At 43.5% G+C, this 24432-nt stretch overlaps 1 protein-coding gene across 1 annotated transcript in view; it reads right to left on the reverse strand.

The window, feature by feature from the left end:
- Window positions 1-24432, reverse strand: part of LOC8040135 — a 75715-nt gene that overhangs the window by 19425 nt on the left and 31858 nt on the right. The window contains exons 14-20 of the mRNA XM_002413965.5: window positions 14448-14594; window positions 14208-14359; window positions 11293-11433; window positions 7185-7440; window positions 5694-5957; window positions 3801-3914; window positions 3619-3705 (exon numbers count right to left, since the gene is read on the reverse strand). Of these exons, the coding sequence (XP_002414010.4) occupies window positions 3619-3705; window positions 3801-3914; window positions 5694-5957; window positions 7185-7440; window positions 11293-11433; window positions 14208-14359; window positions 14448-14594 (1161 nt within the window). The remainder of the gene's footprint in view (window positions 1-3618; window positions 3706-3800; window positions 3915-5693; window positions 5958-7184; window positions 7441-11292; window positions 11434-14207; window positions 14360-14447; window positions 14595-24432) is intronic.

A 24432-nucleotide genomic window follows, 5' to 3' on the forward strand; every position in this document is an offset into this window, starting at 1 on the left:
TATTGTTGCAACTCGCACCAGTTACGAAAATCTGGACGACCCGGCATTTAGAATGTTCCAGGCAAAATATGGATGGAAATCAGGCTGGACAGCATCACAAGCTGTCACAGGCACTTATTTAGCCAGTCTGTTTGTGAACGTCGATTTTGTCACTATTCTTGCCCTAGACAAGCACCGTAATCATAAAGTCACTACACGCTTGTGCTTGATTGAGAGACACTGTATTCGGTGCAGAACGTAGTTTTCTTCCTGCTCTGGACAGTGACAATAAATTTGAGGGATGTATTTTCGCCCACAATATTGTATTTAATTACAATTGTATTTGAAATACCCACGTTTTAGTATTTAGATACACACGTCAAATACATTACCCAATTTGTAATTAAATACAAATGCAAAATACACAAAGTATTTAAAATACGTATTTCAAATACTTGTATTTGAAACACTGCCCATCCCCAGCGTAGGAAATGCACGGGCGGCCCCAAACTAAGGTAGAGTTAGAACTGGCAGGAACTGGAGAATGACGGGTTCAACAGCCTAAATAAAAAAGACTAGATTTTTTCTTAGCGAGCATAGTGAGGGTTGTGAATGAGAGCTTATAAACCCATTTTCAAGGTAAACAACAACAAACGAGATGGCAGCTTCCGGTTGCCATATTAATTTCCGGTTGCTGGGTGTTGTGCATGTTTTCGTATGGGGCTCGCGTGGTTACGAGCACATGTTATTGGAGTTTGCTTCTAAATGATCGAGCTTGTTACAGGCAAAAATGAATGTGTCTAAGAGGTCCTAAACTCTTCGACCCGCTCGACACAACAAATGCAGGGATATTAATGCAGAGAGCCGTTTGCACCCGTGGGTGACCTGGCCCGAGATGGCGTAGAGTTTGACTATGCTATACTACATTACCATTTTATGTCAAGGTACGACCAGTACGACTGTGAGTAAAGACTGATTTACGCAGTTCTGCTGGACTAAGGTACAGTGACTTACAACCGCAAGTCGTGTCATTGCGTGTTGCGTGTGAGTGTACCATGCTTCATACTAAGCGGGAATGTCCTGGTGGCTCATGGTCATAACTCTGGGTAAGCTCTGTAAATCACACGGCAAGCGAAATAAGACCCAACATTCAAATGGAAGAACTACTTATCTCTGTAACATGATAAAAAAAAAAGTCTGGTATCGTAGTAGGTGCTAAGGTCACAAACTGCAGTGACATGTGCTAGAGCAGCGGATTTAAGTGCATATGAAAGTCGTAACTCAAGAACTTAGGAAGCTAGGCATAAAAGCCCCTTAGAGGGGGTGGAAGGAGAGACCTATTAGTCTTTCAGTACGCTACTGGTCACAAACTTCAGCCATAGTTGGTACACAGTCAGAAACTGCCACCAGGTGCCCGACTGTCCTGAAGGGGGCATTTTTGTTCGCCCGACCCACTTTGAGTGAGCCACTCCAAATTCACAATTACAATTAAAAAAAAACAATTTCTCGTAGAGTGAGATTTTGCGATGCCCGTAACTGATCACTGTATGCCAGCACCGGTAATTGTTTAGTGATCTTTAGCAGAACCTACTAATACGCTTTTCTTGTTTGTTTTCAAACAAAGCAATGTCTCTACAAGCGAAAAAGAGTGAGGCAATTGGGCGTACTTGCAGTGCCTCTACTTGATAGTGCTACTTGCGGCACTGAATTTTGACGGTGACAGCAGGATTGAGTGTCCATTCCGAGGCATTAAGGAATGAAAAATATTTTCGAGAATGTTGCACAAAAAAAAAAAAAAAAAAATGAAAGGCGTTTACAAGTTTCTGTAATGCGAAATTAGAGCACAGCTCTTGAGGAGGAGGAGGGGAGGGTATGGAGAAGAAGGTATGCCCCTCCTTCCTCTTCTGTACCCTCTTCTTCTCCCTTCCTTTCCTCCTCCCCTCTCCTCCTCCTCCATACCTTCCCCTCTCCTCCTGCATACCCTCCCCTCCTCCTCCTCCATACCCTCCCCTGCTCCAAACTTTCCCCGCTAAATTTAGCTGAAAAAATGACGCCACCTGACCTCAACAGCAATTCAATCCCCAACTAAATTTAGTGGGGAATTTAATTGTTGTTGAGGTCACGTGACTTTGATGTTCCCACTAAATCTACCGGAGAAACTGAATTTGTTCATAGGTAACGTGACACCCAGTCATGTAACGTCATTTTCCCTGCTACATTCAGCAAGGAAACTGAATTGGTGTTCGGGTCACGTGACATTATTTTCCCGCTAAATTTAGCGGGAAATCGAATTGCTATTGAGGTCACGTGATATAAATTTTCCCGCTAAATCTAGCGAAGAAACTGAATTTGTTTATAGGTGACGTGACACCAAGTGATGTGATGTCATCTTCCTCGCTAAATTTCGCGGGGAATTGAATTGGTGTTGAGGTCATGTGACATCAATTTTTCCGCTAAATTCAGCGCAGTTACGACGACAGCAACGACGTGAAATCCAGAAACGGGCGCCTAAGAGCTGCACTCCAAAACAAGATTGATCAGTTGGCTGAGTGTACAGAGCTGAAGATGCTTACATTAAAGAGAAATGCTGTCAGTGCGATGACACGTAACTGCAATCTAGGGGTGGCTAATTCGAAGTGGATATGAAATTCTGAAAACCCTTTTTGGTTGCCAGGCACCAAGTGGTGGAGGCTAGAACGGCAGCTCTTTGCACTCTTGTCGACGCCAGCACCACGCATGGTTGTATACCAAGCTCTCTCATAGTGTTATGGATATGTTTCATATCCTATAGGTAAGATTCCATGTTTTCGGAGTTTATTTTTGGCAAAAATCGGAGGATGTTTTTCCGCAGAAAAATTAGGATTTATCGGAGCTTATTTTTCTTAGATTCTGAAGTCTCTGAAATTCGAAGTTTAATTTTGCTTATGTTCTCATTTTTTCAAAATTCTGAACAGAAATTTTTAAAAAAAGTCTGGACGCAAATATACTCTGAAATTATCAGAACTCACCTGTATCGCATGATATATCTGCAGCTGCATTTGGAGTTGGTGCTTTGCCATTGGCAATATTAACTATCCCACGACAAATATTGCAAACAAGTGTTGCCTCAGTAACAGTTAATACTTTGAAATAATTAAACTCCTGGGTGTAGTCACTGCAAAGCATGGAAACTTCAGCTGCCCTCCCCTTTATTGAAATATATACATAGGTTCACAGCTATCGCTCTCATAAAACACTACCCCTCTTTCCCCCAAGAAGGACACAAATAGTATGGTCCAAACTAGAAACCTAAACAACGGCTTTTATCGTGAACCAGAGGTATACCACGTCCCGTTTTCTGAAGAAACCTTGACGAGCTAAAAGGTAAACACCTCTTTGTCACTAGTTCGAGATTTCAAAGGAAACTAAAGTTGCCTCTCCGAGGACCACTGACTGTCCTTGAAACTCAATGTTTTTTTGGATAAAACCGAATTGACGAAAATTTTATTGCCGGGCGTTTCTCGGATTTTTTAGGATTTATACAAAAACACGGAACCCTGGCAATATGGTATTGAAGGGCTCTAGACCAACTACATCTACCCCACCCCACTTTTAACGTCCCACAAAAGGTCATTCAAACAATCAAATAAAACTACTCACCGTTGTTAGCTGACTGAATAGTGCTATGGCTGCAGTTGCGTAAGACTTTGAAGGAAGCTGCTCTTCAGTTGAGATCCCGTCACTGAGCTATATAGAATATAGAAGAGTATCGCTTTGGTTACACAACCACCAAGTTACAACATCAAAGGTCACTCAACGAAGAAAATCAGCAGACTTCCTACCTGCTTCACAAATCGAATTAGTGTTCTCAGTGTGTTCTTCTTCTTGCATGCTTCTCTCACAATTGCATTTACAATGCTTTGGTACATTTCATGCAAAGCATCATCTTCAAGGACCTGTAGAGTATGTAAAAAAATGAGACGTTTACAAATCTCCGTAATGCAAAATTAGAGTGCAGCTCTTGAGGAGGAGGAGGGTAGGGTACGGAGGGGAGGGTATGCACTTCCGTGCCCTTCCCTCCTTCTCCTTAACCTGCTAAACTTAGTGGGGAAACTTCGCCTGCTAAATGTGGCGGGGAAATTTTTCCTGCTAAATTTAGCAGGAAACTTTTCCCACTAAATTTAGCAGAGAAATTTTCCCGCTAAATTTAGCGGGAAAATTTCAGTTTCCCCACTAAATTTAGCGGGGAAAATGATGTCACGTGATTTCAACACCAATTCAATTTCCTGCTAAATTCAGCAGGGCGGTCATGTTGACGCCAACGGAGACGCAGCGAAACACGGAAACGGATGCCTAAGAGCGCAGCTCTTAGGCGTTTATCTCAGATCTCGAAATTAAAACAAATCGATACAAGTTCATCTGGGTCCGATAGTCACGGCCATAATGGGTACTGAGAAACAGTGGAGTTCTACACCAACTCAAACCCCTATATTTCCACTTGACAAATTTCTCTTTCTTAACACCAAATTATACTCCTCACCGTAACTTGGCAAATGGCAAAGGCTGAGCTCGCAGTGAGCCAATCAGTGCGTCGGATTGAGACAGGTGACTCCACTCCATCTCAACAGTTGCGCGCAGGGTTGTCGAAGCCACGGGTTGGAGAGAGGAGCGCTGCTTTTATACAAATTTTTAGTGACGGGCTAATCTCCAAGGGAGACGAAAGTGATGTCTGGGACACAAAAGAGGGTCTGAGAGAAAGAAAAGTTCCTACTCCCCCTCTTCTCTAACAGCTTGGGTCACGCCATGATTACGCACTCGCCCCTGTACAGTTGTTAAGGGCTGTCACGTCCTTTGCCTTCGTTGCCCCGATTGGCTCGAAGGGGCTGCAGCGTTTGCTCTATGGAAAGTTACGGAGCAACAAAGTACTATAGTGCTTCACATAGCACCCTAACATTATAGTAGCCATATTATTGCATGCGTGGCCAAGTTGCAACGCACCTGACTTGCACGCAGAGGCCCCAGGTGCGATTCCCGAGGGCCGCGCAACTTTTATTATTGTGTTGTAATAATAGTTTCTACAACGTCCGAGAAGCTTCTCGTTTAAAATGTTCGAAGACCAAACATTCTAGTTTGAATGTTTGCAAAAACCGTGCATCTACAAAAAGCGTTCCACGTGGCTCTACGAAGTCAGTTCTTTGCCAGTGCTCAATCCTGCTACTACGCCGACATAAACGTTTGCCTACGACGCCTGTTATTATTCGTATTTTGTTCCAAGCACAAGTTCGCCCCATTAAACATTTAGTTTCTTTCAGTTATCCGTTGCGTCACCAACTGTCATTTGTGACAATATGTTGCCATGACCTACCTCCGGATATTGGTGGGTTAGATATTTAAAATGAAGACTATAGCCCGTTGCAACTCAAGAAGGTAGGGCGAGGAAAAGGAAGGCCAGGGAGGAGGAAGCAGGCAGAACACTGGAGGAGGAGGTTTCCCCCTCTCCTCTCCTGCATTTTGTCTGCTTCCTCCTCCCCGGTCTTCCTTTCCCTCACCCTACCTTCTTGAGCTGCAACGGACTATAGTACATATTTCTGATGTTTTAAAATTGGCAGGACAAGATAAACGACACAGATAATCAGCAAGGCTATAAAAGTGATAAGACAAACTACAAGTATTCAAATCCCATTTTAGCACAGATGCACTTCAAAACTACCCTGGAATAGTGATTGACAACTCGCCTTGAACAAATGTCCAGAGAAGGTAGTGGCCAATCTGCTGAGCAGGCTACCGCTGTCAACAAAGTCCAAAAGCCAGGACCTCCGTGTGCTCTGCAGAAGCATTGCAAGAGTGGTACAACAGCTGCTCACAGCCTCCAGCCTCTTCTCATCAAGCTTCCTCTCTTCAGACATGTCGTCGAGCATGAACAGAATGCCAAGGAGTCCTAAAAGACATCTTGTCTGGTTTCCAGGAAAAAGGCAATCAAGGGGCAGGTACTGAAGCCCCTTCATTAATGAAAAAGAAGAACAATTATCATCAGAATCAACAGTAAAAACTTGCAAACAAGATAACATAAACATAGCTGATTGTGTGCCGAGGGTCCCGGTATGATGAAATTGGTAAATGCACACCAAGATAAACGTTGGAAATATTAAAAACTTTAAATGCGAATTGAATATTAATGTTTGGAAATATTAAAAACTTTAAATGTGAATCAAATACTAATGTTTGGAATTCAATTCTTAGCTTCTTTTTTTAATATGAAAAACAAGCATTCAAATATGATGCATTAAAAAATTTTGAAGAAAGCACCGAGGCATGATCATTCCCTCTTGCAGTTTGTTAGAAAATTAAATTGGACAATTTTCTACAGCACATTCTTTCGAGTTGTTTACCAATGAGCAGAAGTGATCATGCAAACCACTGATATTGGTGATAGTGCAATACTACCAGCCAGCCGGGAAAACTCAAAGCCATCAATGGTGGAGGTTGAAACAAGCTCAATATCAAGCAAGCTCGATATCAAGCAAGCTCGATATCAAGCAAGCTTGATATCAAGCCAGCTCAATACCAAGCAAGCTCGATACCAAGCAAGCCTGATACAAGCAAGCCCAATACTGATACCATCTGCAGTGCTATGAGACGGGCAAGAGACAGGCAATCCTTTGTTTTTCTCATTTTGTGAGAGGGAAATGAGTGCATGCTGCAGCACCCTGCCTTCTCCACCTTAGGATATATCGCTAACAGTATGTCGGTTTCCCCCAAGATTGTCCGAGTCTAGCATAACATTTCACCAAAACGTGACATGGCAAAGCAGTCGATCAGAAAAAGTAACCAGAAAGCACGTCCTGCTTTGCTTCCACTTAAAACATTTTCCAAAAACTTCGGACTGTTTTCAATGACATGGCAGTAGAGGGTTTAGTAGAGTGTTCCGATGGCTCCGATAACTAGACCCGATACTGCACCGCTGCCTTTGCGCATGCATCATATCGTTATCGGGGATATTAGAGCTATTAAAATGGTCTAAAAAAAACTCTCTCGCGGTTCCCCAACTTTTGGCATGCCACAACCACCAGAAAGTCATTGTCTTATTGACTTATTGAAAGCACAAATGTTGAATAATTTAAGCGTCTGCTAGTGTCATAATTGTTGTAACCCTCCCCTGCTTGTGCAGCTCTGCTGCCAGCAGTATCTGTAAATAAATCAATAAAAAAAACAGGAATGCCTATTACCTCAGTCAAGAGCAAGACGTCTTCAACATTAATCTTTTCAGAGCATTCCGCCGACTTCATAATTTCTGCCAGAGTAACAGAGGCATGGTGAATCAGTGCCCACATCTTGTTAAGACTATCCATGCCCAATAGCTTCTTGGAAGCATAGTCTGGCTGTGGAACACTTTCGGCATATTTCTCCCAAACTTTCAAAGAGCCCGAGAGAGCCTCGAAAAGAGAGCGACAGCAGCTTGGGGCCTCTTCAGTGTTGTGTTTTCTGTAAAAGAGAGAAGGCATTTTTAACAGTCCTAGATTTATTACTAATTACATACATTTTACCAATAACTTAATTTATGACCAAATAAGAAAACAACCAAACAACAAAGCTGATGTCATAGTACTACCGTAGAATAACGGTCATCCGCCCATTCCAGATTAAGCGCCCATTCCCAAATTCCTGAGATCTGAGAAAATATGCACAGTAGATTGATATGTAAAATTGATGACCGGACAAGGACCCATCCCCCATTTTTCCACGATCATCTCTAAATTTTGAGTGGGCGCTTGTCCGGTATTTTATGGTAGGTATGTTATACCTTTAGAGGCCTTCCTTTGGCAGAATTCCGACCGTCATTTTTATATTCAAAAGGGTGGCTTTAACATTACCAGTTTAGTTTGGTTCCTCTGTAGAAATTTTTCTCCAAAATAAATAAAAATATATGTAAAAACAGGATCGCTTTTTCATACCTTTGCAGCTGCTATATGTCTGAGGTAAAAAAAAAAGGAAAGCTGCTGAATAATTAAAGCTATGGGTGTGCGACTATTTAGAATTTTGAGTATGAATAGAATACTTTCCTTGTTTGATACGTATTAGATTTAGGAATAGTATATTTGAAATTTTCAGAATATTCGAAAAGACTAAGTATTCGGACAGAACTCCGAATACAGTATAGACCGCGTATAACGTATGTCACGAGAGTCGCGAAAATCCGCACTATAAGCAATACCGCACTATAACCAAAACATCAATTGTTCAGGTCAAATACATGCCATGAGACAACTTACCTTTGTAAAACAATTCTTTTTTATGTTAGATGAAAAATAAAGCTCAGTCTAAAGATAGTTCTTATTTCACTTGACTAGTACACTTCTCTTTCAAGCGTGTCATGCATTTTGAAAGAAATTAGTGATTTTTGCCTGGCACTGGCTTTAAACGGCGTTGCGGATGACCTAGTTTTCAATAATGCTAAGGCATCTGAAAACCTCATCGCTGAAGGAGTTTTGATCACAGTGAACCTTCAGTTTCTGTAATAATTTCAGTGCGTCTTTACTGGACTCTTCCGGCGTGCTCTCTTCGTCGTCGTCCAACTCATCTTCAGGTAGACTCGCTCCAGAGCCTAGCACCGCTGCAACAATAGCTTCTCCGGTGGTTGCTTCCTCACAGATAACAGAGTCATCGTCATCCTCATCTACATAGTTTTGAAATGTGTCGTTTGCAGGAACAAAGTGGTTTTTCACAAGGTCGGACCACATGTCGTCCGCGCCGATCGCCTCGTCCATCGCATCATTGCGTTGATCGGTGTCCTCCGAATTCCCGGCATCGAGCACAAACCCTGCGTTGCGAAAACGGCTTCTGCGACGCGATGATCATGTCGATGGCGCCCCTGAAGTGCACCTTGATGGGTTCCTCTCGTTGCAATTTTATTAAGACAACTCTTTCGCACATGCGCCTCTTGTAGAGCGCCTTGACTGTAGCGATGATGCCCTGATCGAGAGGCTGGGTTTTAGCGGGTGATGTTTGCCAGCTGGAGCTTCAAACTGACTGCGCTTAATTGCAGCTGCACATTGTGAGCGCTGCAGTTGTCCAGGATAAGAACGACATGCTGTTTATCCGTGACCATGGCCTCATTGAAACTTTTCAGCCAACTAGCAAAGAACTGTTGGGTCATCCAGGCCTTTCCATTTGTTGTGTACACCACAGGCAGACATTCTCACTTCTTGAAGCAACGGGGTCGTTTTGATTTCTTGACGATAAACAAGCGCCGCTTGTCGAAGCCGTCCTTGTTTGCACAAAGCAAAACCGTGACACGTTCCTTTGAGACTTTGCGGCCGGAACAGGGTTCACCTCTCATCGCGAGAGTGTGATTGGGAAGCATGTTGTAGCACAGACCAGCTTCATCGGCACTATAGATGTCTTTGTCCGTGTACACGGAAAACATTGTCTCGAGATGAATGCGAAACCATGCCTGGATGCTGGCGTTGTCGACTTCCCCGCTTTGCCCCAGGATAACTTTGCAGCTAATCCTGTGGAGGTCTTTAAACCGCTGGATCCATCTGCTGAGGGGGTTGAAGCCTTCGTGTTCGAACAAATGTCTAAAGGACCTAGCCTTCGCTTGTAGCATCGGGCCACTCACTGGGACGTTCTTGGCTCGCACTTCGCGAAACCACCTGAACAGGGCTTTGTCGATGTCCTCATACTTTGGCGTACGAATCCTCTTTCTTCAGAGTGACGCGGAATCTTGCTGTAGTTGCTTCCGTGCCTGCTCCGGGTTCGTCCAGAAAGTAGAAACCATTGTGTCAGCGACATTGTACTTGGCCACGACAGAAGCTTTTTTAATTGCCGCTTTTGACATCTTTGACGATGCTCTGTTTAGTTTCGAGAGACAGGGCTTGTCATTTCTAGGCTATCTTGGGCTTGGGAGACAGAAACAGATAGGGATGGACGGCCGATTTACGCACGATATGCTTAACGCAATCCAAACAGACGTGGAGCAAGCTAGCAAGCCGCAAGAATCGAAACTAGAAACCATCCCTCTATCCAGCTTTTGTTTTGCGCATGGAGTAAGAAAGGACGTTGGTTTTGCATCACTCGAGCGCGGGGGTGAAATCGAAAGGGAGAAAGGCTTGGGTGGATCGTTGGGGTTTTCGGAATTGAGCACGCGCAAGCGTGTGTCGCACATCGCTATGTTGTGACTCGCTGCGTTGTCACTAGTTTCTCGTCTCTCTCTTTGCTTTTCCTCGCTTCTTCCGTGCAACCTCCTTGCCATCCTTGCCCCCGTGTGAGTGCCGCTTGCACTGTTATCTGGTGTCGCACAGGGAAGCGTGCTTGCTGTGCCGGTCGGTCGGTAGGCTGTTCCAGAGACCGCACTATAACTGGCATTTCCTTTCGCGCGCCTACATTTTAAGCGGTTTGTAATTACATGGAGCTGTATGGGAGGCACATCGGTGGTTGAAAAAAGCCACATTATATTTGGTTGTGCACTATAAGCAGTTACGTTATAAGTGGTCTATACCATATTTTGCTAAAAGAGGAATAATCTCGCATGTCCTACACATCCTGAAGTATCTCAGAATGTTTACTCACAGAAATCTATACACAATGCATTCATTATCGTTTCTGTGTCAGCTCTGTTGACGTTTTGCATTAAACTCTTATTTGCCCCATGAAAGAGCAGTAGATTCAGGTTTCTTGTTTTTATCAAACAAGTTGTACACTACTTTTTTTAGTGATATACATTATGTATTCTTTGCATAATAAAAATAGGCAAAACAAGAAGCATATCTTGAGAATGTTTTCTCAAAATATTTATAATAAATGTTTGGGAACCAAAGAGAAAAAGCTTAAGAACATTGCATTGCCGAAGACAATTAACTACCAAACAAGATGCCTACCACTGCATTGTGTGCCTTGGCAATTTGCAAGCCAGGCTAGCTACCCTGGCTAACGCCGGTACTGTCCTTGTTTGAATGTGTTCTCAGACTATGGCCTGAGCAGCAGTTAATGAGCCACCGAGCAAAGCAAGGTGCGAAAGCCGGAAGTGGTCTTCTCTGGCACTACCACACAAAATTCAATTCGTGGAAAAGTGTTCTTCAAATGCAAACAGAAACAACCACAATGCTCCAAAACAACCTGACACAACCACAACCTCTGTTGATGGAAGAATATAAAAAGGATGCTGCCAACAGGTCATTGGGGAGTCAATCAACTTAGAAAATTTTAATATTAGCACAACCCTAATTAAAGGTATTTCGTTACAATATAAGTTTCAAGATAAATGATAAAGACATTGAGCCCACCATGCCCAGTAAAATATGCAAAAATACTTTTGGAAATTATAGCAAGGACTACCTTTTCTTGGCTTTGATCCCTTCAGAGGCTTTGCTCCACAGTGCTGTGACAAAGGCTGTCTGCATAGGCTTGCACTCAACAAATGCCTGGCTCTGGAGATAAGTGGTTACAACCACCCTTGGTGTTATACCTTCTTCATCTCTGCAAAGGCAAACAACACTGAGTTTTTTTTTCACTAACACAGTTCTGCTGATTTAGCATATTCATTGAATAATTTTTGGGAATGCTTAAAAGAAGTGATAAAAAAAGTAAATGATATTGACAAATCTACTGAACATATAATATTAAGGATATACAAGGGACATCATACAACTCATGTATATCTCCTTCGTAGAGCATCAACACAACTAGCTATTGAAGAGGCTTTTCTTTGCTGTAATATTTAGAGTGAAATCAAGGACGGCTTGCTGACGACAAAATGAGCACAAATCACAATTGAGACTTACTTAAACCGGAGCAATGCCAAAGCTAGTTCAACAGAAGGATACACTCATTGCTCATATATGAGGGGAAAGGGGGGGGGGGGGGGGGGGGGGGGGGGGGGCTGCTATCATGTCATGCCTGTACTAGCCTTCTGACAAGACTTGTTGAGTGTGCTTCACATGCAACTTTCGCTTATTGTCTCAAGCAAGCTTGTTAAGTATATAAACCAATCCACATTATCGCTTTTCCAATTGTAATGCATACCAACATGCTTGCAAAAAAAAACATATGAGGGCATCCTAGAAATAAACAATAGAACACCAAAGAATGGTCCCAATAGATTATTATGGCAAGGACAAGGCCCCAAGTCTTCAAAATATGACAGCATCATACACTAATTACTTTTTATGGAGAAGTTGGCATCCTTATTCCTTTTAGTCCACCAGTTTCAGTACCTTGCATTTAATAGCGAGCAAAACATTGACAAAAAAAACATGTGATTTCAAACCTTGGGTGACAAAGCTAGGTCATGCTAATCCATGAAACTGAAGTGACCTAGATTTAGCATCTCAAACGTCGCAGTTGTGCACTACCGCAATATTCCAAGAGATCGCTAGCCTACCTAAAAGCAAGATCAAATTTTTCGAGTGAAAATTAGGTACTTTCGGTGAGCAATCGAGAAAACTAAAAAAATACTAGTATTTCTGTTTTTTGTGTCTTGCTAAACTTGTTTTAACGTTGAGGGGCAATGGAGCATAGACAACTGCCCTTCCGAGCCAACAATGTTTGCTTAACTTCGCCATAGCTAACTAACCCCCTTCAGCCGAGGTCACCATTCGTCAGGGCTCTGCAATTACTAAAAACAAACTCTTTTTTTTTTTTTTTTAATAGCAAATTTTTTTTTAAATATGGGTGGGTTATTTATTCGGGGTGGTGCATCTCTAGGGATATTACGGCATTCTGGAATATTCTGGTCCCCAAAGTTCTTGCTAAGGCGCCGATTCCTTCCTCCCTTCTTGACCAGCGCAAAAATGTGCAATGTCTAGTGCAGCCCTGTGTGTGTGCACATCCACCGACGAAGAACAGCTGCGGCTAGAGCACTAGGAGCACCACGGGCGGCCAATGGCAAACCTGGCTGCCGACGCCTGTGCTTAATTAACCCCGAGTATTTTGGCAGAAATGGCTCTGCCTCCACTAATATGACAGAGGGAAAGTGAAAGAAGGAAGTACTCTCAAGCTTTAATATTGGTAAGTGGCAGTTGTTATTTTTAAAATGGCGAATTATATACATTTATCAGCAGAAAATACCCCTGAGCCTATGGCATGGGCGATATCGGGGGTTTCCCAATATTTTTGCAGGGTTTCCCCAGCACTCAAACTCTCCCGATTGTCCTGAAGTGTTCTCTCAGTTTAAGCTGTATTTTATTTACCGTGTCTGAGCCATGCACGAATATAAAAATATAAGCCATAGATATTCTAGCACTTGCACTCATGGTAACAAAGCCTACAGGCCTCTCTATAAGGATTAAATGCAACAATGCCGAAGGGGTCTGGGTGCCATTCAAGGCGGAGAGGCATTATCGAGACAGAGAAGATTAAAAACCCCTGGGCTACAGGACTGAAGGCCACTTTCAACAGAAATACAAGTTGCAACCCAAGACGTCCTAAGATGGTGCCTCACGAGAGGAAAAAAGAGAAAATACCCACATGACTTCCCCCTGCAACGTAAACCCTGTTTTTGAAGGTTGGTTATCTCCTTTGATGACTAATGGTGCTTTTCAAGGTGCACTGAAGAGGATTTTGTGCATATAAAATGTAATGTACATGCAGATGAGCATGTTAGTACGTAGATCAAGCGGGATCCATAAAAAGATGAAGGCTCTCTTTCTTGCACCTTAGAGCGAGGTGCAATCTTCCAGTAATAATGGTTAGCTAATGTTGAATTTTAATACTGTCTATCTTCTCAAATTAGCCTGGAACATACAAATATGTTACAGGTAATTTGTTTTAAGTCTTTAAGAAACTTCCAAGTAGTAATGATATATTCCTAAGAAATCCACAAGGATTTCTTAAAAATTTTCCACAAGGAAAATTGTGTAATTATGTTGTTACGAATGCATGCACCACCTACCCCCATCATGTAATGCGTCCTCAAAGATGCCCTTGAGGTAAATAAATGAAATGAAAAAACAAAACAAAAAACATCAGTGAATCTAGAATTCTTTTAAATTACAGAAAGTTTTTCATTCTTTCTGTAGAGATGACATCCTCTACAAATGTGTTCTGGCTTAAAAACAAGCTGAAAGGCAGGAACCCAACTTGCACACGAAACAGCATAAGGGATAATTTAAATTTGTTTTCTCAAGTTCCCTTCCACAAACACAAGTTAATGGTTTAGTGTTCTTTCTCCCAACAGTGCACTTCATTTCTTGCTGGGATAATTCGTCTCCTGACATAACCCCTATGCAATGTGGAGAATGCAGACAACTTGCCCAATGCCCTTTTCATTTGCAAGAAGCTCCAGTATGCTTCGACACAGAAAATGCAGGTTTTTGGCTGACAGGTGAGGTGCCAACATCGGACAGTGGTTCAGCAGGAGATGCAAAGATGCCAGAGGGAATGCCTCTTTAGATACTTCAGACACCTGTTGTGGAAACAGAAGATTTACTTTTATGCTATATAATCACAGACAAATTTTGATGCAAATGCTTGCAAGGGATGCTGCTGCATACCCTGTGGGACCAGATGACATGTTGAACATTCAGGTCAGCATTGGAGAAGACAAACTTCGCTGCTGCCTCTAGGCTTGCTACAAGATGTTCATTTGCTGCCTCGGTGAACAAAAGCAGAGCTCTGATCTTTTGGATATGGAGTAACAGCTGAAATTTAAAAGAAAGGAAAGTGTGCACATTAGAAGACAAGGAGTAAAAGCAAACGAAGTGGGAATGAACACTACTACCGTAAAATCCCGTAAGGGCGCCCTCCCCCGAGAGATCGCCCATCCCGTTTACCTGGCTAAACATCTGTAACATAAAAATTCCGAAACATCGCCCACCCTCCGATTTCCGGTGGACGTCAAGCGATGTCCGACGGGAATCGCGCATCAAAGGCGCGATCGGCGGTACCGGTGTGTCGACAAGCGAGTTCATAGCGGGTTCCCGCGTTTTTGTCTGCGATCTGCGCGCGATATCGGCTCGCGTAACACGCTAGTTGTTGCCGCGTGTATATTGCATCGTGAAATGCGAATCTGCTGCGCTTACGATTTACGGTATCCGTTCCCGAGTTCGTAGCGGATTCCCGTGTTTTCGTCCGCGATCTGCGCGCGCGATATCGATTCTAAGCAGTAACACGCGCGAGTTGTTCCTGCGTGTATATTGCATCATGAAATGCGATTCTGTTGCGTCCGCGATCTGCGCGAGTTCGTAGCGTATTCCCGTGCTTTTGTCCGCGATCTGTGCGCGCGATATCGGTTTCCGTGACAGGCAAGATTGTAGCGGGTTCCCGCGTTTTTATTGCATCATGAAACTTGAATCTGCTGCGTATGCGATCTGCGGTATCACTTCTCGTAAGATGCGAGTTCTCGGCGGGTTTCCGCGACTTCTCCGCACCGTGAAACGCGAATCTGCTGCGTCGGCCACTTGCGGTATCCTTTCCCGTGACACAGGAGTTTGTAGCAAACTCCCGCGTGTTTATCGCATTGTGAAACGCGAATTTGCCGTGTCCGCGATCTGCGGTATCAGTCCCCGCGTCACTTGGTTTGTAGCGGGTGCCCCGGCGCTTATCATTAATTTTGATACAGTTTTGCTGTGGCATCCGTAAAGATAGCCCACCCCATGTTTTTCACCATTTATCTCTTCATTTTGGGTGGGCGTTTTTACGGGATTTTACGGTAGTTGGTAATTTGTTGGGACAATGAAAAATGTAATCAAAGAAGGACTGATGAGATTGTCAGAAGTAGATATACAGCACACTTTTTACCAAGAACAACCACTTTCATTGTTATCAAAATGCTGCTTCCACCTCCAATAAGAGGTCTGAATGAAGCAGTCTAGACTCGAAACTGAGACAGCCCGTGAGACAGACTTAGATTGCCTTCTGTCCTGACCCAGAAATGCAGCAACACTTATCTCGCTGTCCTGAATGAACAGTGACAATAAAACTTTAAGCCCAAAATCTTAGGTATAATTAAGCCATGCTTTGAAGCATTGATTTGAGCTGAAGGCTTGATACATGTGCAGCACTATACTAATTGACAGACTGATGGTTGTTTATGGATGCTATGTAATTATACATTGTTCTCTGCTTGTGTTTCGTTTTTAATGCATCTCTTTATCAATATGAGATAGTGTATGAAATATGTTCTTTTTATGCATTCCTGATAGTTATTTTTGACTGTTTTGTACCCAGAGATGTGATTGGTTGGAGTTTGGAGCACATTTAGGAGAAGCCAAAAAAGTCCATTTTGGAGCTGCAAAAAGACTTTATGGAGCCTAAACACACACTTAATTTTTATTCATACCACTGTAAATATTACAATAAGGTTCATGTGTTGACCTGTCAAATTGAAAGAAGATGTCCACTTCCCCTCTACACTTCCATGACACCATTTGTTAGCATCAACTGCATGGCAGGTTTGATTCCCTCGAACAGATAACAAGCTGCTGAGTCGTGCGTAGAAGCTCCAAGCATGGAAACAAGATGCTGACTAATGAGGGACAGTACAAACTGCAGTGCATATTGTCATTATCAGTACAAAATCAAGGGTAGAGCAAAAGGTACATTTTACTGAAATGATGTAAAAAAATGAATAAGTTAATACCCACAAATTCAAGTTTTGTTCAAATTTTAAATGTTTAATGAAAGTGCAATTCTTAGATAAATAAAAGAACAAAGCTTTTGTATTTGATTTTGAATAAATAATGTTATATGCAGAACTCCATAACAAAAATCTGCATGTGAATGGTAAATATTCCATCTTCAAAAAATTCCCCTAAACTTGTTAAAGGAGCTGTGCAACGGTTTTAACGTTGAAAGAATCTGCATCTTCTACTTTTGAAATCGTTTATCTTGTCACAAAGGACAGAAAACACATCTCCGTCCTTCGAGAAGTTGTGATTTTGCCGCGTAATCGTGAGGCAAAATATATAATATTTCTCGACCTGCAGCTGCGAGCTGCGGTCATGAGAACCAGACGCCATGACGTCAATGGGGGACTTGTAAAAAGATAGCAAGTTGTGCAAATACACTCTGAGCTCCTTATAACAGACCCTGATTTTGACCCAGATTTCGGTCTGTTGTACAAGGAGTATGCTGTATGCAGATACGAAGTTGAGTCAATGGTGCATTGAAAGAAACCAACTGAACTTCACAAATCGGTATGTTATATCCAAATGTCTCTTGTAACCAGGTCTGTTGTAATGAGCTTAGACTGTACCTGCTCGATAAAAGGTAACTTTTCTATAAATCTTGTTGTTCCAACATAAATATAAATGTGTCAAAAACCTGGTGTCCTCCATAAACCTTTTATTATACGGAGTTTTAGTGGCGCCATCCATCCGAGGTCAACAAAACCGTCAGCTCTATCTGCTACCACGAACAGCCGCCAGAAGCCGGAGGTGGAGGGAGACAGGGCCGGACGGGGATGGCTGGACCTAGATGCTGGCATTTTTCTTTTTTCGCCATGTTGATCAGGCTACTCAAGCACGTGGTCGCGGGCGGGAGAGTTCTTGCTGCTCACTGATGGCTCTAGAGAGAGAGCTTCACCGGAACCCCGCACGTGCCCCATTCACATCACAGCGCACGTGACTCCGAAGATGGTGAAGGAGGTGGAGAAATGCCGACAACCTCAATCTTTGCCAATTTTTAAAATAAAAACTAGGACATGCAGGCAAAAGCGTTTTTTTACAGCGGAGCTGTTAAGGGCTAGGTTCCCCAGGATCGTGTCCGGTATGTCGACACAAACCTACCAGGACAGCTACCGCCATCTATAAGCGACAGCGGCAAGCACACAATCAGTATGGTTTCCGCCGTCGCTCGTAAATGGCGGCAACCTTTCTAGCTATAATAGAAGAATGGATAGTTGGGCGCGTTGGTTGGAATTCAACGTAGGGAACAGCGCGAAAAACAGACAATGACGAAGAAGAAGCACACAGTATATTGAGTACAGCTCCACTGGTCTTCCTTCTTCACGAGAGTGGAAAGGCTGAACGCTTTGTTCTTTACTTCAGAAAGGTCGAGGCACCAACTCCCAAATTATTTAAGTAACGCACTGAAATTGTTGCACAGCTCCTTTAAGGTTGTTCCCAAGCTTCCATTCAATGCTCCAGCTAATTGACTTTTAATGTACTCCATGTAATATGCCATCAAAGAGATATGAAACCTTATAGAGGTAATGACTAAACACGAGAGTTGAAATAAAAAATGCATTTACAGAGCAGTCCATACAAATCTTTTTGTAATACTCAAGTATCCTCGCTAATAGCCACAGCTTTATTCAAAAATTGTGTGCCATGTCCCACTCCGGAAGTTTGCTTTCCCCTTAGCATGCGATTGTGCTGCAGCAAAGCAAGATATGCAAAACTGCAATGTCTATTCCACGGTTGTCGTTTCACTGCAGTACACCACTCTGCAATGAGAAGCGCACCCAACAAACAAAGCTAACTAACCTGCCAGAACAGACCACACACATCAGAAATCTTGCAAAAGTTCCGAACACTGTCAGTGTTTGATAGAGATAAAATCAAATAGGAAATGATACAAAGTTCTGAAAATTCGCACAAGCCGGCCATAACAATCTGGCTGTGCAACAGCGTCTGAGCCATTATATTTTCAGTATTATTAAAGATTATTAACTTTTGCCGCAATGTTGGTGCAAACTCCTCATTTTGGCAAAATGTAGTAAGATGCAGCAGGACAAGCACCTTGTGCAGTTTTGCAAAAATGGTGCAGCAATCACATCGCTGCGTACTTCGCACCAGCAAGGGCCTATTCAAAAGGCCTGCAGTATGTTCTAAATAAATAAATATTCGTAACAAGTTTGTCAGTGGCAAACAATGTTATTTTGCAAACAGGCCAATGACGAGGATTCTTCAGGAAAGCTTTAAGGGTGACTAGGGCCTTTAAATATGTTCTTTTAATTTATCATCAGTTTTTCTTGAAAATTGGCTTGCAAATATGTCTTTTCATGGTGATTTCATATCTGCAGTTAGATTTGAAATAGCTCACCTAGAAAATTAGATAATAACAAATTCCAATTTGGTCATTCCTTATGGGTTGTTATAATAATTTATCATAAAAATACATTTTTAACAATTTGTAGTGATTTGCAAGGATAAGGATGGCTAGTTGGTTTTGCATCATGGTGTAATACGCCAAAAAACACAGACGAAAACGAAGGGCACCATACACCTAAAAGCTGTAGGGTGCACCACACATCTAAAAGCTAAAAGAATCTTAATGAAGACAGTTTTTTTTATACATAAATCACAGACCTAAAAGCAAACAAAATCTGGCCCATATTTAGAAAAAAAAATTAGATAATTACTTTTAATCGATTGACTCTCGGGAAAAAAGGAAAAGTTCAGTTGTTGGTGAAAACAACAATGCCAAGTTTACTCATACTCATTCATACAAACATTATCAAAACTTCCGTAAGGCAATGGCAACTTACAAAAAAACAAAGCTGAGAAGACCCCATTTGATGTTTCTTTTATGTTGGCACCTTTTATCTACTGAATTTATGGAAAAAAGGAAACCTGTAGGATGCAGTTAAGCTATTGCTCAATACAGAAGTACAATTTTTTTTAAATTCGTTTATGCAAATGCTATTAAAATGCCAATACAACAATAGCAATTAAAAAAAAAAAACGGAAAATTATTTCAGAGTTTTTTGGACACGAGTGTAAGTTCAGAGGAGTCCTTGGCAGTAGTTCTGGGTCCTGTCGGGCTTGTGCCTTTTGGTCATCCTCTTCTTGAGCTTCTCATTCTCCGTGTGCGCCTTGTTGGCCTTGTGGAGCCTCTGCTTGTCCTTCACGAGGTTCCTGCCAGTCAGACAGCTCCCAGTGCTGTAGCCGAGCTGCTCTGCTACCGCCTTGCTGGTCTTCACCATGCCTTGGTTGAAACGAGACACTGCTTCCACGACAGCCCTTTTCACAGCCAGCAGGAAGCCATGTGTGCTCTTGAAATTTTAACCCCAGATCACCGAGTGTAGGCACTCCATGGCATTTTGCGCCATATCGTCACTGCAGCGCTTTAAGAGGGCCTGGTCGCACAGCCTCTGGAAGACTGGCCAGCCGAATGCAGCTCCCGAGGTTCCCAAGATGGCTAAGGCATGGCACATGATGTTGGCTTCTCTTTCGTACGTCCATTCAAACAGCACAGGTGATGTCCTTTCTCTATGCACCAGGTGCCAGGGTTCTACGCACGCATTCACCGCTGCTTTCGTTTGCGTTGATATCTAAGTAAACCTCGGTCACCATAACATAGCTCTTGTTTTTTTCGTGCGAGCCAATCACAAAGTTTCGTTTCCTGCCGGATTGTGCAACAGTGGAACCAGTATGATGTTCTGCCAGTTTTGCAGTTTCGCTCCCTTTCCTCCCCTGGCTTGCATACACAAACAGCCCCCCAATGAAATGGCTCACCGGCTAAGTCAGGGAAGTGCGAACCAAAACTTGGAATATGCTTGACACTGTGCTCGCGCTCATCGTAGGCAAACAGTCAATCGAAAGTTTGCATTTGCATGAATCGCGAGTTCTCCGTTGTAACATGACAATCCCAGAAGGACCACAGAACACTGTCTACATATCTTGTTGACAAAAGGTGAGTCTCGACATCTCAAACAACTCAGTCTTTATTTCTTGTTGACAACAGGCAAGTCTCTTGATATCCCAAACGTTTATGGCAAATTCCCTGAAGCACAGATTCTTATTTCAACCTGCAGATTCTCGTAAAGAAAGTCACTGATTTGCGGGCTTATGCAATCCGGACTTTGCAGAGAGTTTTAGAGATCATTCCAATACCTCCGATGACGGTGCCCAGTAAAGATATGATGCATGTGCAAAGGCGTTGGCGCAGTATCGGGTATTGTTATCAAAGTCATGGGAGCGATACTACTAAAACTCGAATACTATGAGGACACAGACATTAATGTTGAAATGGATGCGTGCTGGCCTTTCTACAGGGCTTATTTGTCATTGGATGTCAAAGTGCTTTGTAAAGGCATTTCCAAGTCTATGGCTCTTATATGGCCTACTGTAAAGTTCCTAGAGAATCCGCGCCCCCAAGAGATCACCAATCTCATCTGTTGGGCGGCATATCTGTAACATAGAAATTCCGGAAAGTCGCTCACTCCACGATTCCTGCTAAATATCGATCACACGATGTCCAAGAGGATTTTCATCAACCGCATAGTCTTCAGCATTGGTACGCGTGACAAGCATGTTCAGGGACGCCGGAAGAGGGGGGGCAGGGGGGGCCAGAGCCCCCCCAAGTATTCTTATGGGGGGGCTCAGCCCCCTTGCCCTCATAAGAATAGTTCGGGGATATAACGCCAGCCAAGCGCTCGTCACGAAGGCATCACGGTAGGTGCAAGCCACGGAGCAGCAAGGCACAGTCTTGTCGCACATAGAGATTTTAGACAAGAACAATTAATTTCGGGAGCGCGCTTTTTTTTTTTTTTTTTTAATCCAATGTTCGTCGTCCATCAGCACGGCGGCTACGAGGGTTTAGAGCAAGCTGGACCCGATCTGCCCGTGGCAAGGCCGGGGAGTGGCGCGCGGGGGCCAACTGGGGCTTAGTATGGGGTCCTCTAGAGCCCGGGGATTATAGTTTTGTTGGTGTTGCTGTTGTCGTAGCTTGGGGGATACTGCGACGAGACATGTGTGGCGCCAGATTGTCGCCTCGGACCGGACGCTTTCTGTCATATTTGACGAGCTTTGACGGTTGTTTTCGTTTAGGAAGGTCTCAAGATGTCCTTGCCGGCGACTGGTCCGGTCGAGAGCACGTGATGATCTTCAGGTTTGAAATTATTGGCTCTTCCTTCGAGAGCGAGGGAAAGTTAGAGTTGTGATGCGAAAAGCGAGAAATGAAATTAGCGGAGTTTGAGACTCGGAACCAGAGAGGTGGTCGTCCAAGTTGAATGCGTTTAGATAAACGTTGAAGTTTACGAGAAGCAGCGAGTCAGAGCATCATTCAACAACATGCCCGCCACCAAGCTCCAAGATCATTGGGGCTGATCCTACCCTCCCAACGACATCGGGAGGGTCCAACCCGTCAGAGGCGTATGCAGTCAGCGTCAGTCAGTGTCTCTTCGACTCCAGCATTACATGCAATGTCTGGCCATCCAAAGAAGATCACCAGCTACTTCCTACCAGCCCCAAAGCGTACATGCCTAGGAAGCGGAGATTCTCAAGGTAAGATATTCCCCTGTATATATAAACAGAGAAAATACCATCTTGCCTTAATATGAATTTGTAGCCCATCAATAAAGAAGTGATTTCTGAAAACTTATTATGTACAGTTCCTTCTTGATGATATACAGTATTTAGCAATTAGGAGCACCGCGTAAGAAAATTGTTTTCTCATGCAGAAAATAGAAACCGCACAGGACCTAGTGAAAGGGACAAAAACGAACCCGCTAGGATAGTGTTTTCTCTCAAACGAAACTCAGATCGTAATATTTAAATTCTTTTTAGTAAAAAAAATAAAAAAAATAGTACATCATACAAAAAACGACAAAAAGGAACATGGCTTTAGCCCCCCCCACTCACAATATACTTCCGGCGTCCCTGAGCATGTTCACCGTGAGTTCTATCGTGTTTATCGCACAGCGACACGTAAATCTGCTGCATCCGCAATCTGCGGTATCTGTTCCCATGACACGCGTGTTTGTAGCGGGTTCCTGCGCTTTTGTCCGCAATCTGCACGCGCAATATCGGTTCCCCGTGGCGCCCGAGTTTATCATAAGTTCTTGCGCATTTATCGCACTGAAGTGCGAATGTGCTGTGTTTGTGTTCTGCGGTATCCGTCCTTGTGACAGGAGAGTTTGTAGAGAATTCCCGCATACTTATCGCTTTGTGAAGCTCAGATTTGCCGTGCCCGTGATCTGTGGCATCAGTTCCCATTACACTTAATTTGTAATGCAGCCCACCCTCTACACCCTTTGTGCATATCAAAAATTTTTTATAAAATTTTGCTGTTACATTATTAAATATTGCCCACTCCATATTTTTCATTATTTATCTCTTCATTTTGGCTGGGTGTTCTTTCGGAACTTTATGGTACGCATCTGGCAGATCCCACATGTCTATACCTTTGTTTGAGGCTACAAATAAAACTGAAAAATTCTACAAGTCGCCATGAACCTTGTTTGTTTCCTCCTAATTCCAACATTCCGTCGCAGACTCGGTTGTGCGTTTTTCGACACTAGCTGTTCGGCACAGAATATACATGTTTTTGTTCAATGCTCGACAAGCTAATTTGAGAGATGACACACAAAGAAACCGAGAAAAATAAAAATGTAAATGGTGGAAAAAAAAGAAAGTTAGTGGGAAGAAAAAAACAAAAAGCGGGGGGTGGGAAACGTTTTCAGGGCCATCTTTCAAAAGTGTCGGGCAGATATTTGTCTGGTGCCATATTTCGGTTTCCCTTTCTGCTGCAACACGCCTCATGTCGCTAGTTTCGCCCTACCACGGTGGAAGCTACAGCTGAACTCTCCTGAACTGGCCCCAGTGCAGTGCAAATGAAGCCTAGTAGAGGGCTCTAGTGTGGTGGTGGATCCTCTTGGTTGGCCAGTGCATGGTTGTACGAACACCAGCCGTTATCCCCTTCAAAACAGTGGCTGTGGTCCGGGGCTTCTTCTGTCGACGTCACGTGCAACAAAGTCGCCTAAACCGCCTTCTTTATCCCTGGGACATTGTGCCTGTGGCTCCTCAAGGCATATCCGCAGTAGTTCGTGATTTTTTTTGTTTTGTTTTTATCTTGTTTTGGGTTAGCTTTCAAGGTGCAAAGAGCTGTCCCCATCCACTTGTGCACATAGTTCAGGTAGTCCTTCTTTTAGATGTCGAGGTAGCCATAAACACCCTCATGCGTCAAAGAATGGGGCACTTGAGGCACTTGTGGTTTAAAAGCCAGACACCATAGCCGTCATTATCTGGGTCAGGTGCCCCTTGGCAGCCACGTCAGTGCCTGGAGAGGACAATGTGATCCAGCACCAGGCCTAAATACAGCTCGAGAATGCACCCCACTGCAATGTTCGAGTTTTGCAATGGGGTTGAGTTTCCAACGGGGTTGAGAAAGTTCTGGTAAAGGTCCTTGACCACCTGTACACTTGCTGCTTCTGTGCTGCTGCCTGACAAGCCTGCACCATGGTGTTCATGTGCCCCTGAAGATTTTTGGGTGAAGCCCCCGGCGGGAGAGGTTCAAGGCGGTACAGAAGTTTATGAGGGTAATCGCTCCTTTTTCTATGCTCAGGATCCTCTCATTGCTCTCAAGTTGGTCTCGAAGGGCATGATCTCGGCTACTCCGGCGACTCGGGGAGACAAACAGTGGTGCAAGCAAAATCACAGCTTGAGCATGCGAGCTCTAACTACCCTGCTAGGCCGTACTGCTTCTCGTCACACTTTGAAAGTTCAACAGTGGCTATCCCGCAGTTGCCGCATGTTGTGGACGCAAAAAGCGTCAGCAGCACTTTCATCTCCACGATGATATACTCTGTGCTGC

The sequence above is a fragment of the Ixodes scapularis genome, unplaced genomic scaffold (assembly GCF_016920785.2).
Source record: "Ixodes scapularis isolate PalLabHiFi unplaced genomic scaffold, ASM1692078v2 PGA_scaffold0__279_contigs__length_252992795, whole genome shotgun sequence".
In the NCBI taxonomy this organism is placed as follows: domain Eukaryota; kingdom Metazoa; phylum Arthropoda; class Arachnida; order Ixodida; family Ixodidae; genus Ixodes; species Ixodes scapularis.